Source organism: Astatotilapia calliptera, chromosome 2, assembly GCF_900246225.1.
Source record: "Astatotilapia calliptera chromosome 2, fAstCal1.2, whole genome shotgun sequence".
NCBI classification, from domain to species: Eukaryota; Metazoa; Chordata; class Actinopteri; order Cichliformes; family Cichlidae; genus Astatotilapia; species Astatotilapia calliptera.
In genome coordinates, this window is record NC_039303.1 from 37,036,761 (window position 1) to 37,050,303 (window position 13,543).

General features: G+C 40.0%; 1 protein-coding gene across 8 annotated transcripts in view; it reads right to left on the minus strand.

Annotated features, from left to right (window-relative positions):
* atp8a1 (ATPase phospholipid transporting 8A1) overlaps positions 1-13,543 on the minus strand; it is a 108,401-nt gene that overhangs the window by 82,041 nt on the left and 12,817 nt on the right. For all 8 annotated transcript variants that reach the window (XM_026146616.1, XM_026146599.1, XM_026146608.1 and 5 more), the window contains exon 2: positions 7,405-7,519. In XM_026146616.1, coding sequence (XP_026002401.1) covers positions 7,405-7,519 — 115 coding nt within the window. The remainder of the gene's footprint in view (positions 1-7,404; positions 7,520-13,543) is intronic.

Consider the following 13,543-nt stretch of genomic DNA (forward strand, 5'->3'; position numbering starts at 1 on the left):
AATAGCCGAAATACCTTCACACTACGGAACTTCTATGGCTCTTCCGTTTGACAATCTCTCCGGCGTTGGAACCATCATCTGTTTTCTCTTCGGTCACGCTCGGTTGATTTTTCTAGTCGGCACACTCATTTCCTTCATTACCCGCTGGCTGCTTCCCAAACAAACACACGTGCGGCTTGGCACTTGTGCTGTACGTAACAAGTCACGCGACGTGACGCTGCGGCTGTGATTGGTTCGGCTCTGCGCTACTTAATTTGGATTGGCTGACCTTTTTTTTTTTTTTTTTTTTTTTGAGGACAAGAGCGGCGAGGTCTATCGCGATAGCTTAATTTCTCTATCGAGTAAAAGTTATATCGCGATACATATCGTTATCGTTCTATCGCCCAGCTCTAGAGCAACATAAAGGCATTGTTCTGACAGCAGTACAGTGTGATACCAGCCTCACAAAGACCCATCAGAACAACTCTTCCTTTCATTGATACTTGGTCTTGGACTGCATATACTTCGTTCAATTTGTGTAATAATTAAAATCTCTGGGTAACCTGTAGGTGGGGTTTTGAGCAGGTGTTCCATGTTCACTCACAATGCCACAGCAGCAGCAAGTTAGCTGGAGAGCTAACACAACAAGTTGGAAGCTAAGAGGCAAACAGCAGCATTTCAGAGGCATTTCAAAGCCGCCCGCTTTTCCTTTTTTACCCAAAGTTCAGATGATGAGGCTTCAGTGTCTCTCAAATTCCCCTCTCATTATGCTTACTCAGAGAGACTCGTGCAAAGAGGAGTGGAAGACGTTCGTTTTTATGACACATTTGGTAACATAATGTCATCTTCAACTCGATTAATTATTATCTCACTTCACCTGCTTCTGTCAGCACACAAGAAACAAACTATTACGACTCCAAGTGACAGCATGCAGCAGTCAAAGCCAAACTCTTAGTATAAAGATCAGAACAGGAAAAAGCTAGATTTGCACATTCCTACTTCCTTAAAACACAACAAACAGGCTAAAACAACAACTGTACACTGAAGCAAAACTGAAACCAAGTCGCTTTATTCGGGTAGAATAATTATACATAATTACAATCATCATCAGAGGAAACTAAGACTAAAAAGTCAACCAACAAGTCAGACATGCAAATACAAGGAAGGAGGAAGAATATTTTCTGTGTCCCTTTGTTTGTCTGATTGGTTGAGAAAGAAAGACCTGGGTTTTGCTTACACACCATATTCTGTTGCGTCCGTCCTCGTCATCTGATTTGCTGAATTTCTGTAATGTCAGGGTTTGTTTTTTAAGTAAAACAGTTTAAAAGGATCAGGTTTACTGCTTAGTGAAAATTTTAACTGTATTTTACCCATTGATCACACACTTGCACTCCTTTATTAAATATTTTGCCATACATCATACAGCTAAAAGATTACCACGAGTACCTTTAAATTAATAAATGGCAAGTCCCTTGGATATTAAACATCTAAGCACTGTGGTGTATAGTTATACAGTCTGCCCCTGAGATACAAAGAACGTGTGGCTGGGGATGCATCATGCTCTCTGTGATTTATTTTCTTCAAGCCTTCTGATCTCATGGGGGTAAGCTGCAGAGCATATGCCCAATCATCTCTGGTTACCTTTGTACACAGAATCACTTCCAATAATACATCTTAATGGATGATTATGGATCCTTCATTTTGTTTCCTGGGAGTAAGCTGAGATCAAGAAGATATGAGAGGAGCACTTCCTCCACTTACTCACAAATCAGAGTATAATGTTATCATGAAAGCCTATTTTGTTTGTTTAATCTTTGAATAAGATTAGTGTGCTAGTTAAAAGAAACAAAGAGACAGCTAAACATTTTCAACCATGCCTCTGCCATTTATTTAAACATAATATCATATTTCATTAAAGAGTGCTAATTAATAACAATAGTTGGCTCAGATCCTGCAGTATTAAAGAGAAAACAGTGACCAACATTTGGTGACAGTGGAAAGGAAGAACCCCATGTTCACAGGAAGAGACTTCCAGCAAACCACTATTTCTTCACATCGTAGCTCACGTGGGCTTAAGTTACTTTTCACCACTGCTCGTTGGCAAACACCATAGAGTGGATATGAAAGATGAATAATGCTTCTGAGTCTAAAAAGCCAATGAGGACATAAACCTGTACTCACCTTTATAACTCGACAGGGCGACTCCTCTGGTTTGAAAAAAGACGTTTGTCTCTTTAAATGTTAGTCGTACTCAACTCACTTGCTCTGTGATTCATAGTCTGAACTGCTAGTTTCAAGTCTTAGTTAACACAATGGCACGGTTAGTTTTAATTTGTTTGATTTTTCAATAGATTCCCCATTAGTGTAGATCAGAATAGTAAAGCAGGGTATGCTTCAGATCGTTAACAAGGCTGTCAATGAATATAACAATTACAGAAGAATTGTTAAAGAATTTTTGTTTTTATTATTCTGAAAATCAGTATTTGATTATTGAAAAACATGACAAGCAAAACAAAGACATCTGAAAATAAGTTGACATCATGGCGGCTGTATTGTGTATAGTGAGTGTTTAGCATGTTTAACCATCATTTGCAGTATTATTTACAGTATATGGCTCGTATTGTTTTACTAACACACAAGCATAGGAGGGCAACCCTGAAGAACAGCCAGCAGATGATTAATGTCTCCTGCTGCATTACAACCTCTAATGAGTGCCACTATGAGCACATTATGGAGTTTTCAGCCATGCGTGTTTCCAGGGACCACAAACAGGAACAAGGTTAACCAGCTGTGGACTCAGACCGGAGAGACCAGATGATGACACTCAGTAAATAAGCTTAAAAGCCTAATCGCGACCCTGCCTCTCTGCCATATTGCATTTGAGTCTGACTGAAAACTTTTTCTAAATCCTAACATTCGTTCTTCAGCATTCATGTGTACAAGCTGCATTACAGTTATGACACAGTCTGATCTGGACTGATGTTATTCTGGATTAAAAGATGCACTTTCTGCCTTTTTCAGACGTTCACATAGCTTTTAAGCAGAGAATAACCATACAGGAATTAGAGTCAGACATGTTGAGTTTTAGTTTAAAGTCTAAAGATCTCAGTGAAGATTGTGTCAAATAAAACTGCTGCAAAGGTGTTGACTTTCTTGTCAACAGAAACTTTAGCTTTTCGGCCTTGGGATTCCACCGTCAGCGGAACCACACGCTGCCCTGGACTGTGTGTCTGACTGCAGGTAATTTGTGTAACAACTGATCGGGACATGTGCAAAGTTTTTGGGCCCCTTATCTGTGTTCTTATATTTTCATAATTCGTGTATAGCTTTGAGCAACAGCACATTGAGCCCATCTCCCTTTGTTCAGCATTGCTGTCTTGCACTGTGATAACCCCTCCCACTCTGCTTATTTTTTTTATCTGCATTTTCTTCCTGGTTTTGTGGTGGATGCGGGTCCAGAGAGCAGCACGCCCGTCAGCAGCCGACTGATAAAAAAGAGAGCTAGTGCACTAACTCTCTCACTCTCTTCCCCAGAAACCAGAAGCTCGTGTCTTGGGTCTTGGTTGCTTGGTTCTACCTTTTATATTTGGCATTCCCATATTTACTATACTACTGCTAGTATAGTGATGTGTTCTACATTTCCTTAAAGCAAGTTTCATGTAATTGTACAAATTCTGAGTTATTTAAATTCACCACAGTCTGTGTGGTCCTACTTGTCAGCAGATTTGTGACAGCACTGAAGCTGCCTAGCCCCTCAGTCCATCAGCATGCAGTGAAACCTTCGCTGGTTTTCCAGCTCACACGTTTTTATAAGTAGGTCTCTCTTTCATGTCAGCAAAAACTCTTTTTTGAATAAAGTGGCTGCAGGAAACAACCCAACATTTTATTCTGAAAGGTTTTTTATAGAACTTTTTTCAGGTTAATAAAATCTCTCCATCTCCTTCTTATATATCTTACATTCATAATAATGAATACATCATTTCTTTAGGATGAATGCACTCTCAGACAGGATGCTTTGATAATGTTCGACTTGGCTTAGACACTTTAGGACATTGAGCCATTATGTCTCAATGTCCTCTCAGATCCTTGAGATGTTCAGTGTCTACGCCACATCAGTACCTTTACATTAAAGTATTAGTGAATCGGGCATGGCGGGCATCGCATGCATTATATAATTAACTTGACTCATTATTCACAAAACTTCAAATTTTATTTAACAGAACACCAAATATATCAAGAATAAATCCTACGCAGTAAAGATTAGTTGCTGTGATTCAGTAAGTGAGACAAAATAAGCTACACATACCAAAACAATTAAAGTAATTTGCATGTCTGGGTCACTGTGTGTTTGGACCCACGTCAGTGTGCGTCTATTCATATGTTCCTTGTTTTCCTCAAAAGAGAGAGCAGCATTTCCTGAATGCTCAACAGGAAAATGGTTTGCACAGCCACCCCTCTTTGCCTGTCAACATCCCAGCAATTATTCGCCTTTCCATTACGACCAGATCTGCACGACAAACTGTGCAGCTGAACAAACAATTCACTAAAACCCTAACACAGGACGCAGACCCATGATGCAGATCCATTAGCTAACAGGAGAAATATGCATGTGATGGTGGACAATGACATGTAAGCAGTGGGAAGATGTGTCAAAGACCATGCAACATTGGAGACAGCAACAAATCAGGTCTCCGCTTTAAAGCACAAATAAATCTTTTTCTAAACCCGCCAAAGGCGAACCTTCATGAACACAGAGTCAATCTGCAAGCTGTTCAATGCTGAGATAATGCCATATTTATTATTATTAACATCTAACCTATTTTAACCAAAGTATGTTCATATCATCACTACTGTCTTTGAACACTTAGACGGCTTAGAGTTGGTGTGACACAGCACACATCAGGCCACTGCCTTCAGCAAATGTTTGATGCAATCTTAAAAGCCATATTTCTTAAACCTCCAGTGCTTTTTACTGTTATTCAAATATCAATCATATGGTACTCCAAGCAGATTTTAATATGTATTTTGTCTCACTGACGATGGTCTTTATAAGTAATAACAAAACTAAAGTAATGGAGATATTAATAAAATTAACTAATAAAAGTTAAAAAACTAAACGCATATTTTTGACTGTGAAGCTGAGAATCGGCCTCACAGAGTAAAACAAACTGTGCTAATAAAAAATATACCTCATATTTACTGTTGTCTGATTTATGTTGTAAACTCATGAAGCTGAGGTAACAATGGGCTCCATCCTAGTTTGCTTCTTTCTATTTACTAATCCAGCTCAGTTTGTAGCGGTCTCTGTGTAAGCACGCTGTTTGTGAGGCAGGAATGGTAACCGTAACACTCCTTGACAGAGGGAGGCCTGACCCAACAATCTTGACCTTTAAAGCTAAAAGCACTCCACTTCTCCAAGATACGCAAGAAGATAAACAGGCCAGTCTGGGTATATGCACTGATGCAGCACCAGCATTACAAATCTTGCAGGTATCAAATATCATATGGCTAAGGGTGCTGTCATGGCTGTACCTGAACTCTCTCTACAGCACAAGAGCAGGTGATCTGTACAGTGTTTCAGCTATGGCTTATTCAGAAGTCAATATTAGAAGTCTGACAGACTAGCCTGCTATTTAGTCAATGCAGCAGGGTACTGCTGTGTCATTAGATATAATATTGTGTCACTACTACTGCAGTGTCATGCTACTGCTGCTGGAACCTTGTGGTAATAGATTCATACTTTGAATTAAGTAGTGTGTCATCACTGCCTGACAGCAGATCATGGGAAAAGAAGAATGGAAAATGCCCTTCGTATACTTACATTTACAAGTGCTGCTGCCTGGAGGGTGTAAATGTCAATAAAATGTTTGGTATTTTCAGAAATATCATCAGGAATAGGGTTCCATTTTTCTAGAAATATTGTGATATTTTGAGGCTTTATTTCTCACCTCTACTTTGCAATCACACCAGAAAAGGGATCGCAAAGAGACTGAAACTATTTCTGCTCCAAATTTCCACAGTATCTGCTACAAAGATCTGAAAACTCTTCTAAATGTTTGCTACTTGGAAATGATCAAATCATGTGATTGTAAATCTGCAGGTTAATTTAGGGTTAAAGCATGTTTGGCTGCTGGTTCATCATGAAGCATGAGCAGGCGATACATGTTGTCGCGAAATCGATCAATGTAGAGCAGTGTCACAAACCACGGAGGCCCCAGAAAAGTGCAATCAAACGATGAGTTTATTAACAGCCCGGAGAAAACATCAACATATGTCTTCTGACCAAAATACAGGCTGTGGACACTTATAAAGCAGTGGGGTACACGCCCCCCATGGCGTCAATGACAGATTAAAATAGGTTCCAGACATTAGTCACAGTTAATCGTACATCTTTAATAGCTATAAGCAGACATAGAACTTCTCTTTTCTATAACACCGTCCATACAAGGTAATAAACTTCAAGCCCTCAGGGTCTCTGAGGCTAATTATTGACTCTGATCGTCTGTTACCAAGTAGAATAAAATATAGTGAGACACCAAATGAGTTGAGGCCTCAGGCCGGACACATTCCTAGATTATATGTATTATATGTACTGTAAGCATGCAGTTATCCTTCTATGTTCTAGTTTCCCTCAGCATGGATCACCTGGACAGTCACGCCAGTGAAGCTTAAAACCCTTAATGAACTGAACATCAACTCAAAATAAGCTCAGATATGCCATGTGTGTAAAATACTTCTAACCGTACTTGTAATAAAAGTTAACATAATGGAAGGATCCTCAAATGGACATCTTCAATAAACAGCTGTAATGCAGTATCAATACTGTGAGAAACATTATTAGATGAAATAATGCTGTAAAGAATGTTATTAATGCAGTTACAATGATGCAGATTATATGGCAGCAATAAAAGAATTTCTGTATCTCCACATTCCCTCTTTTGACATTCCAAAAAAGGAATGTCACCACACCTCGTGTTGTATCACTCCTCGGCCCACTCCATGGCATCTAAGTTCCTCAGGTAGATTGAATCCACCCGTCCAGGGTACGCAACACTAGCCATCATTTTTACCAACAATCCTCTGACACAAGTAATGACACAACAACCACAGGTGACCAGTATCCCTAAAAGTGTAGCGAATGAAACCATTGCTGACATAGCCAAACCTTTCCACCGTCCAAACACGGATGCCACCCAGGACTCCACCTGAGTGCTCATGCATCGTTGAAAAAAAAAAAGCTGAAAAAGCCAATGTGTTGAAGAAAATCACCATGCTCGCAGCTAAAAATGAAACTGCAGAATCTAAAACCACACAAACTTAGGTTCTACTTACTGCTCAAGTTGCCCACTACCTATTTCAACAAGTATGCTCTAAGACTGCAGGCTAGATGCAGCCATGATTATTAGAAACTCAACATCTCCTTACCTGACTCGATTGCTGCAAAATTTGGTGAACTGTGGTTGGTTGAGATATATGAGCCGGGCATCTTCTTGGTCAGCTAAGGATGTCTTTTCTGATGCGTCCTCTGTCTTTTCATATCCTGCAGCATGGGGGGAAAGACATTTGATAAGTTCAAAAAGTCTGCTTTGAGCACAAATAAAAGTGAGATCAAAAGGGGTTTTGAAGTGTTTGAGTTAGTGCGTGTCGAAACGCACCCAAAGGACCCTTCGGAGTCAGGAAAAGGAAAAGTCCAACTCAAACTAAATCAATAGAGAGCTCAGCTGACCTTGGCGCTTTAGAGGTTTTAGACTCATATACAACAGCTTTTCTTTCAGATTTATTAACAAAAGCAAAGTATTTTTGCACTCTGAATTCAAAATAATGCATTATGCTCTGCAAAGTGTTTTCCTAGCACACAATGCACAATACATTAGCCAAACTGTTATTACTGTAGGCTACAATCACTGCAGTCTGCACAATCACTGAGAAGATGTTTGTAAGTGATGTATGCTAAGCTTGCCTCAGCTCGGGCGTGATGATCTGATGCCACTATACGGTCAAGTTGTTATCCTAATGGAGTGAGAAGGTACCTCGGAAAGACAATAGGCTTGCCAAATGACATGTCACTGAGAGTACATCTTGTATTACTACCTTCACAGTAAAACACCAACTTGGAGAAAAACCCTATTACACACCGAAAAGGAAATCACCTACTCTGTGTGGACAGTGTGACTCACCTACACAGGAAGAAGGGCAGCACTGGCATACCACAGGTATATTTCTATTGACCTTTTTCCTTTAATAATGAAATTATCATTTTAAAACAGCATTTCAGTCGTATCTGACGATCTGAGACACTTAAGTGCAACAAAAAATATACAATATAATTCAAATTCTTTGAAAACTTTTTCAATTATGAACAGCAGAAACTCCATTCATTGTTCAGTTAATCATCACACACTATTCTGCAAGGAAAAGAAAAGAAGGTTGTTAGCAGATTTGGTACATTTAGTGCTGAAAAATCTGTCCCCACATGGATGCAATTCTTCTTTCCACTCCTTTGGAAAAACGAGGCACTGTTTGACTCCCACCAAGTACCGAGTTCAGCAAAGTGGGATGGAGCTCTGTTGGCTAAAACAAAACTAGCGAGGCCTCGTGAGCGCTGTATGTGGGTCGCAGAGATGCTTATGCGTGTAACACATTTTTCCTTGTTGTTTTTAAAACCCTGACTAAATATTTGATTTGTAAAAGGCATTTTTGCATCTTACTTTGCCACTAAAAACAAGGACTAACACATTGCAGATGCAGACGGGTATAATGCTTAGGCCTTTAAAATGCATGCTTTCTATGCAGGAGGCAGATGCTGCGTCATGCGTCTAGGGACGTTGCAGCCTGGAACTTGCCAGCAACATCAAGCACAAAGCATGAAACTGCTTAGTGCAGAACTGGAAATGGGAAGTACACATCTCTCATCTCCTCTCACACATGCAAATAGAAGTGAGGTTTAGTCCTGAACTTTATACTTGCAGCAGTTGACGTTTAAAGTGCCCCCTTCCTGATAAGGTAAACACACTAAAAAAACAACAAATGTCCTGCTGAGGTAAAGATCCTTTTAAACTGAAACACTGGAGAGTAGTACAGAAGAATATTTGACAGGAATCATGTAGCCTGGAAGATAAGAAGAGAAAATCAAATATGTATTTTTGCTTAATTCTGCTGAAAGGGGAAAAAGCTGAGACATAAAAAGGAACCTATTATACTTCTCCTTACTTCCTGTCCTACATATTTGCTGTTATAGCTTTTGATCATAAAACTGGACAAGAACGAGGCTTCAAATAATGAATGAGGTCAACATATGGTTATGTAACCCTAAACAGCCAAAATTCAGACTGCGTTAAACGTTTCTTATCAGCCTTTTCTGTATGAGTATCAGGGGACATCTTTAATATGGTCATCTCAGTTCTTGTCATGAGCGCAGATGCCACAGCAACCAGCAACCTGGATTATTTTGAACCGAAAGTCTCCAGTAGCTCCGGCAGACCCAAACAAACATAAACACGGAGCTGTAAATGTCCACTTTAAGGTTTCTGGGGTTCACATTTCCCTATACTTAATTTTTAATTGATATGTCTGGATTAATGACGTGAGCAATGCTCACAGGGCAGCGCTAATGTAAAACTTCAAAGTCAACAGTACTCCTACTCAGATTGCATACATGTGATCCACTGGATGCTGGCTAGTCTTCCCTAGCATACAGTGTGTTGGTGTTAGAGGGAGGCAAAAAGGGAGACAGCAAAGCTTTCACAACTATAGATAAGGTGTTTAAAATGGAAAGAAGGACCATTCTCAGGCACAAACGTAGGAGGGAGGAAAGCTGGCAGGAAGCACGAACAACAAAACCCAGTGTCAGGAGGGGCTGTAACCAGAGCCCTGCCTGGATATGCCCCAGCTGCAGCCTGCTGCTAAAGCCCCTGCCTGCAGTATGTCTTTCTTATAATGTCAAGTCAAAACAAAGAACGCTAACACATTCTCCAAAGTCACACTTCACGCTGTCACCACTCTTAATTTTCCTTTCTGCTCTCACCTTTCACTTAGCACTTTCTCACTCATGTTACACAAACCATGAATCTTAGATTACAGCTACTTGTTATTTTAATGATCCACTTGGCTTTACATAGATTATTGAGGAGTGACTGCTAGCATCGCCTCCTTATACTTTGTCCTTAGCATGTGCTCTGGGCTAAAAATAAATGCCCCGTAGTTGTTTACATGGCTGGGAGTTCACCATCACAGCCTTGTTACACGAGGCAACAGATCTGCATAGGTAGTATATTGGATTAGTGAGGTGACAAACCATGGATGGACACAGCAACAGGAGGTTTAAGAGTGACACCAACTAAGTCAGTAAATGCTCTTCCTGTTTATTATTAAGCGGTTTGTATGAACAGTGTAAACAATATTGCAATAAGCTAACGATTTCTCGTAGTTCATTCTTTGTGCACCAAGAAGAAGAAAAGGGTTTTTCCTGCATACTAAAAAAATTGGCACCCTGAAAAACACCAGTATTATATTTTGTTATCTTTTAAAGCCATGTTTTATTAAAGGTTCTATTTACTCAAGAACACACTGTATACTCTTTTACCAAAATGACCTTTGTTCCCAGAATTATATGGTCAGCTCAACAAAGACTTAGAGCACCTGTTGAAATATGTTTTCACGCTTCTACGTGTTACACAAAGAACATCGTTTCAGAGAATGGGTGATGTAAAGAATCACTGAAAGACCTGCAACACCACAGCATTACATAATATTGCTGAACAGTTGATTCATTGATCCTGTACGGACTTTACGGTTTGGTGGTTCCTCTTTAAGAGCATGTGCGTTCATCCCTCTTTCAGGAAAGTAGGCCTCACCTCTTCGGTCCAAAACTAAAACTGAATTTGCAGCCAAGAGCTCACCTGGTGACACTGGGACGACAGGTACTTAGCAGTGAGTAACAACACTGAGTAAAGGTGAAGGAAAGGACATTGACTTAAAGGCCTGCTGCTTCACTGAGTCTGGGCTGGATGAGAAGAGAGCTACTGGCAAAAACTACAGCAAATTTCTTCCTGTTATATGTTAGTCTGCATAAGGAACCATTTCTATGCACTTTGACATTATTAAGCAATTTCAGCACGGGGGGACTTTCTGGAAGTTTACTATGCTGTAGTTAAGATAATACTGCTTGCAGAGTGTAGCTAGAAGATAGCACTGTAGGTTTATGGGTTTATATCACCACCTGTAAAGTCATAAAAAAAATTCTCAGTGTCAGAGACTACCAGGGAAAGAAATCACAGCACAGCTAACTTGTGATCATGTTTTTCCTGGTTCAAAGCGGCCTTTGGGGACCAAAACTATGCACACAAATATAGCTGGTCCAAGTCTAAGTTGGTCTAAGTGTGAGTAAAATGAACCATGCTTTAGTCAAAGAGTTTTCTGTAGTTATTGTTGATCATATAAATATTTGCCTTTGATGGATGGCTACAACATCCTTTATTTTGTGTCTTTTTGTAGAACTAATCCCACACTAATATTGCTCAGTTTCATCAGGAAGTCTGCTCAATGGCATTTCAACGATAACCAATGCCAAAAAGAGATGGCCTACACACCAGGGAACAAATCCAACCAAGAAAAAAAAGTTAGTGAAGAAGCTAAGTCTTTAAGCAGCTTGGGTTATCAAGGAATTACCTTCTACACTGGCAACAGAGTGAAAACGACAGGGATAGTATAGCTGCTAAGTGCAGCATAAGGCCTGTGTGGAATAACAGGCCGGAGGAGCTGGCTGAGCAGCTGTGATTGATGCTGCGTCTCTGTATCTGAACGAGCCTTCGCAGCAGGAGCCGGTGTGCTGGGGTAGACCAGGTGCTGCAATGCACCAGTTGCAGCTGGTGATGCTGCTGTTTAACCAAGTCCTCTTCCTCTCTCCTTTGAGCCACTGTGACACAAGCAACTGTACAGGAAGCTAAGAACACCTATTCTGTATTTTACTTGGTGCAGTAAAGGTGTGTAATGTCAACATCACCATCATTTAGACTAAAGCCAGGACAGTGTGCTATTTGCTGCCCTGTTAGATGAATCAAGCTTTTAATCCAAAATACATCACTAATATGTCAAACACTTAAGCAACCAAGGTTTGCATCATGAGCTGACGTGTCCTCTGCTTCCAGTGTCAGATGAATACCAGAAAGAAAAAAAGATCAAGCCTCATTAGAAATTATTTCCCAAATCTAGACAAAGTATTTCTTTTCTCAACACCTATGGGCGATACGAATGAATTTGTCTCATCTTCCTAATAATATCAGGGTAAATCGACAGAGAAGGTTAGACTTGGACTCTCAGTTGTCGCTTGATTATTACCAGATTGGTTTCTCATGACAGTAGGGCTGCCACGATTTGTCGACTAGTCACGATTACGTCGACTATCAAAATCGTCGACGACTGATTTAATAGTCGACGCGTCGTTTGAAACTTTGTACGATCACAAAAGACGCAGGAATAAGTGGCAGGATTTAAGAGTGTAATAACAGACTGAAACAGAAGATGGCAGCATTGCATGTACAAGGATGTCAGCTACCGTTAAACCCCGAAGAAGAAGAAGAAGAAGAAGAAGAAGCAGCTGTGTCCCAGAATTCATAGCGCGGCCCAGCTCAGTTTCCAACAATGGCGGCAGCTAGTTAGTTTTAATATTACTCTTATTATTCTTTCTGGGTCATAAAATAAACGTTTAACATATTTTCAGGCGAGAATGTAGCTGTGTAAACCTCAAATATCTGCTCAGTTTATCAGGACACCACATATTTTCAAAAGCGCTCCGACGTTTTCGGAGACGTCTGTTACCCACTAGCTCGATAGCGAGCCGGGGGCTAGGTCACTAGAGCCGTGAGAACACCGGACTCCCCGCAAATCATTTTCAAACCCACCGCCGTCTTTCGCTACTCAGGTTAAATATATATGAGTCACTTAGATAACTTAAAAATGTTGTTTGGCTTTTTTTTTTTTAGTATTTTATTTGTTCCTGAGTAAATCGGTTTGGCTGAGATTAAAGTTATAGTTTTTACACAGCTGAATAAACGTCAAGCAGACAGCTGATTATCAGAAGTGTGAGATGCTCCAGAATTTACTCCGGTGTCCTGTTATATTTTAGATAGCAAGGAGTTTATTAAACTTCACCGAAACAATCTGCAAATTTCATTTAAATTTAATAAACTATCATCTTGTCTTTATTTTTAGTTAGCACAGACCTTAAACACTTAAAGCTGTAAGCTAATGATAGTTATATAAGAGCAGATGCTGCTGGTGCAATAAGCTGTAGTTTTACGTCTAATGGATGATGATCTGATTAGTCGACTAATCGCAAAAATAATCGGTGACTAGTCGACTATCAAAATAATCGTTTGTGGCAGCCCTACATGACAGCCAGTTTGTTCCACGAATGTTTCATAGTCTTAAGAAGAGTTAAGATTTGTTCTTGTCGAGCCTTAAGAGGTTTGATACGGCTACTATTCTTGCACACCTGATCCAATTAAAGGCTACATGTTGAACACTTTAATTGGCTTTAAGAGCAAAAGTAGCTCAAGAGCGAGAA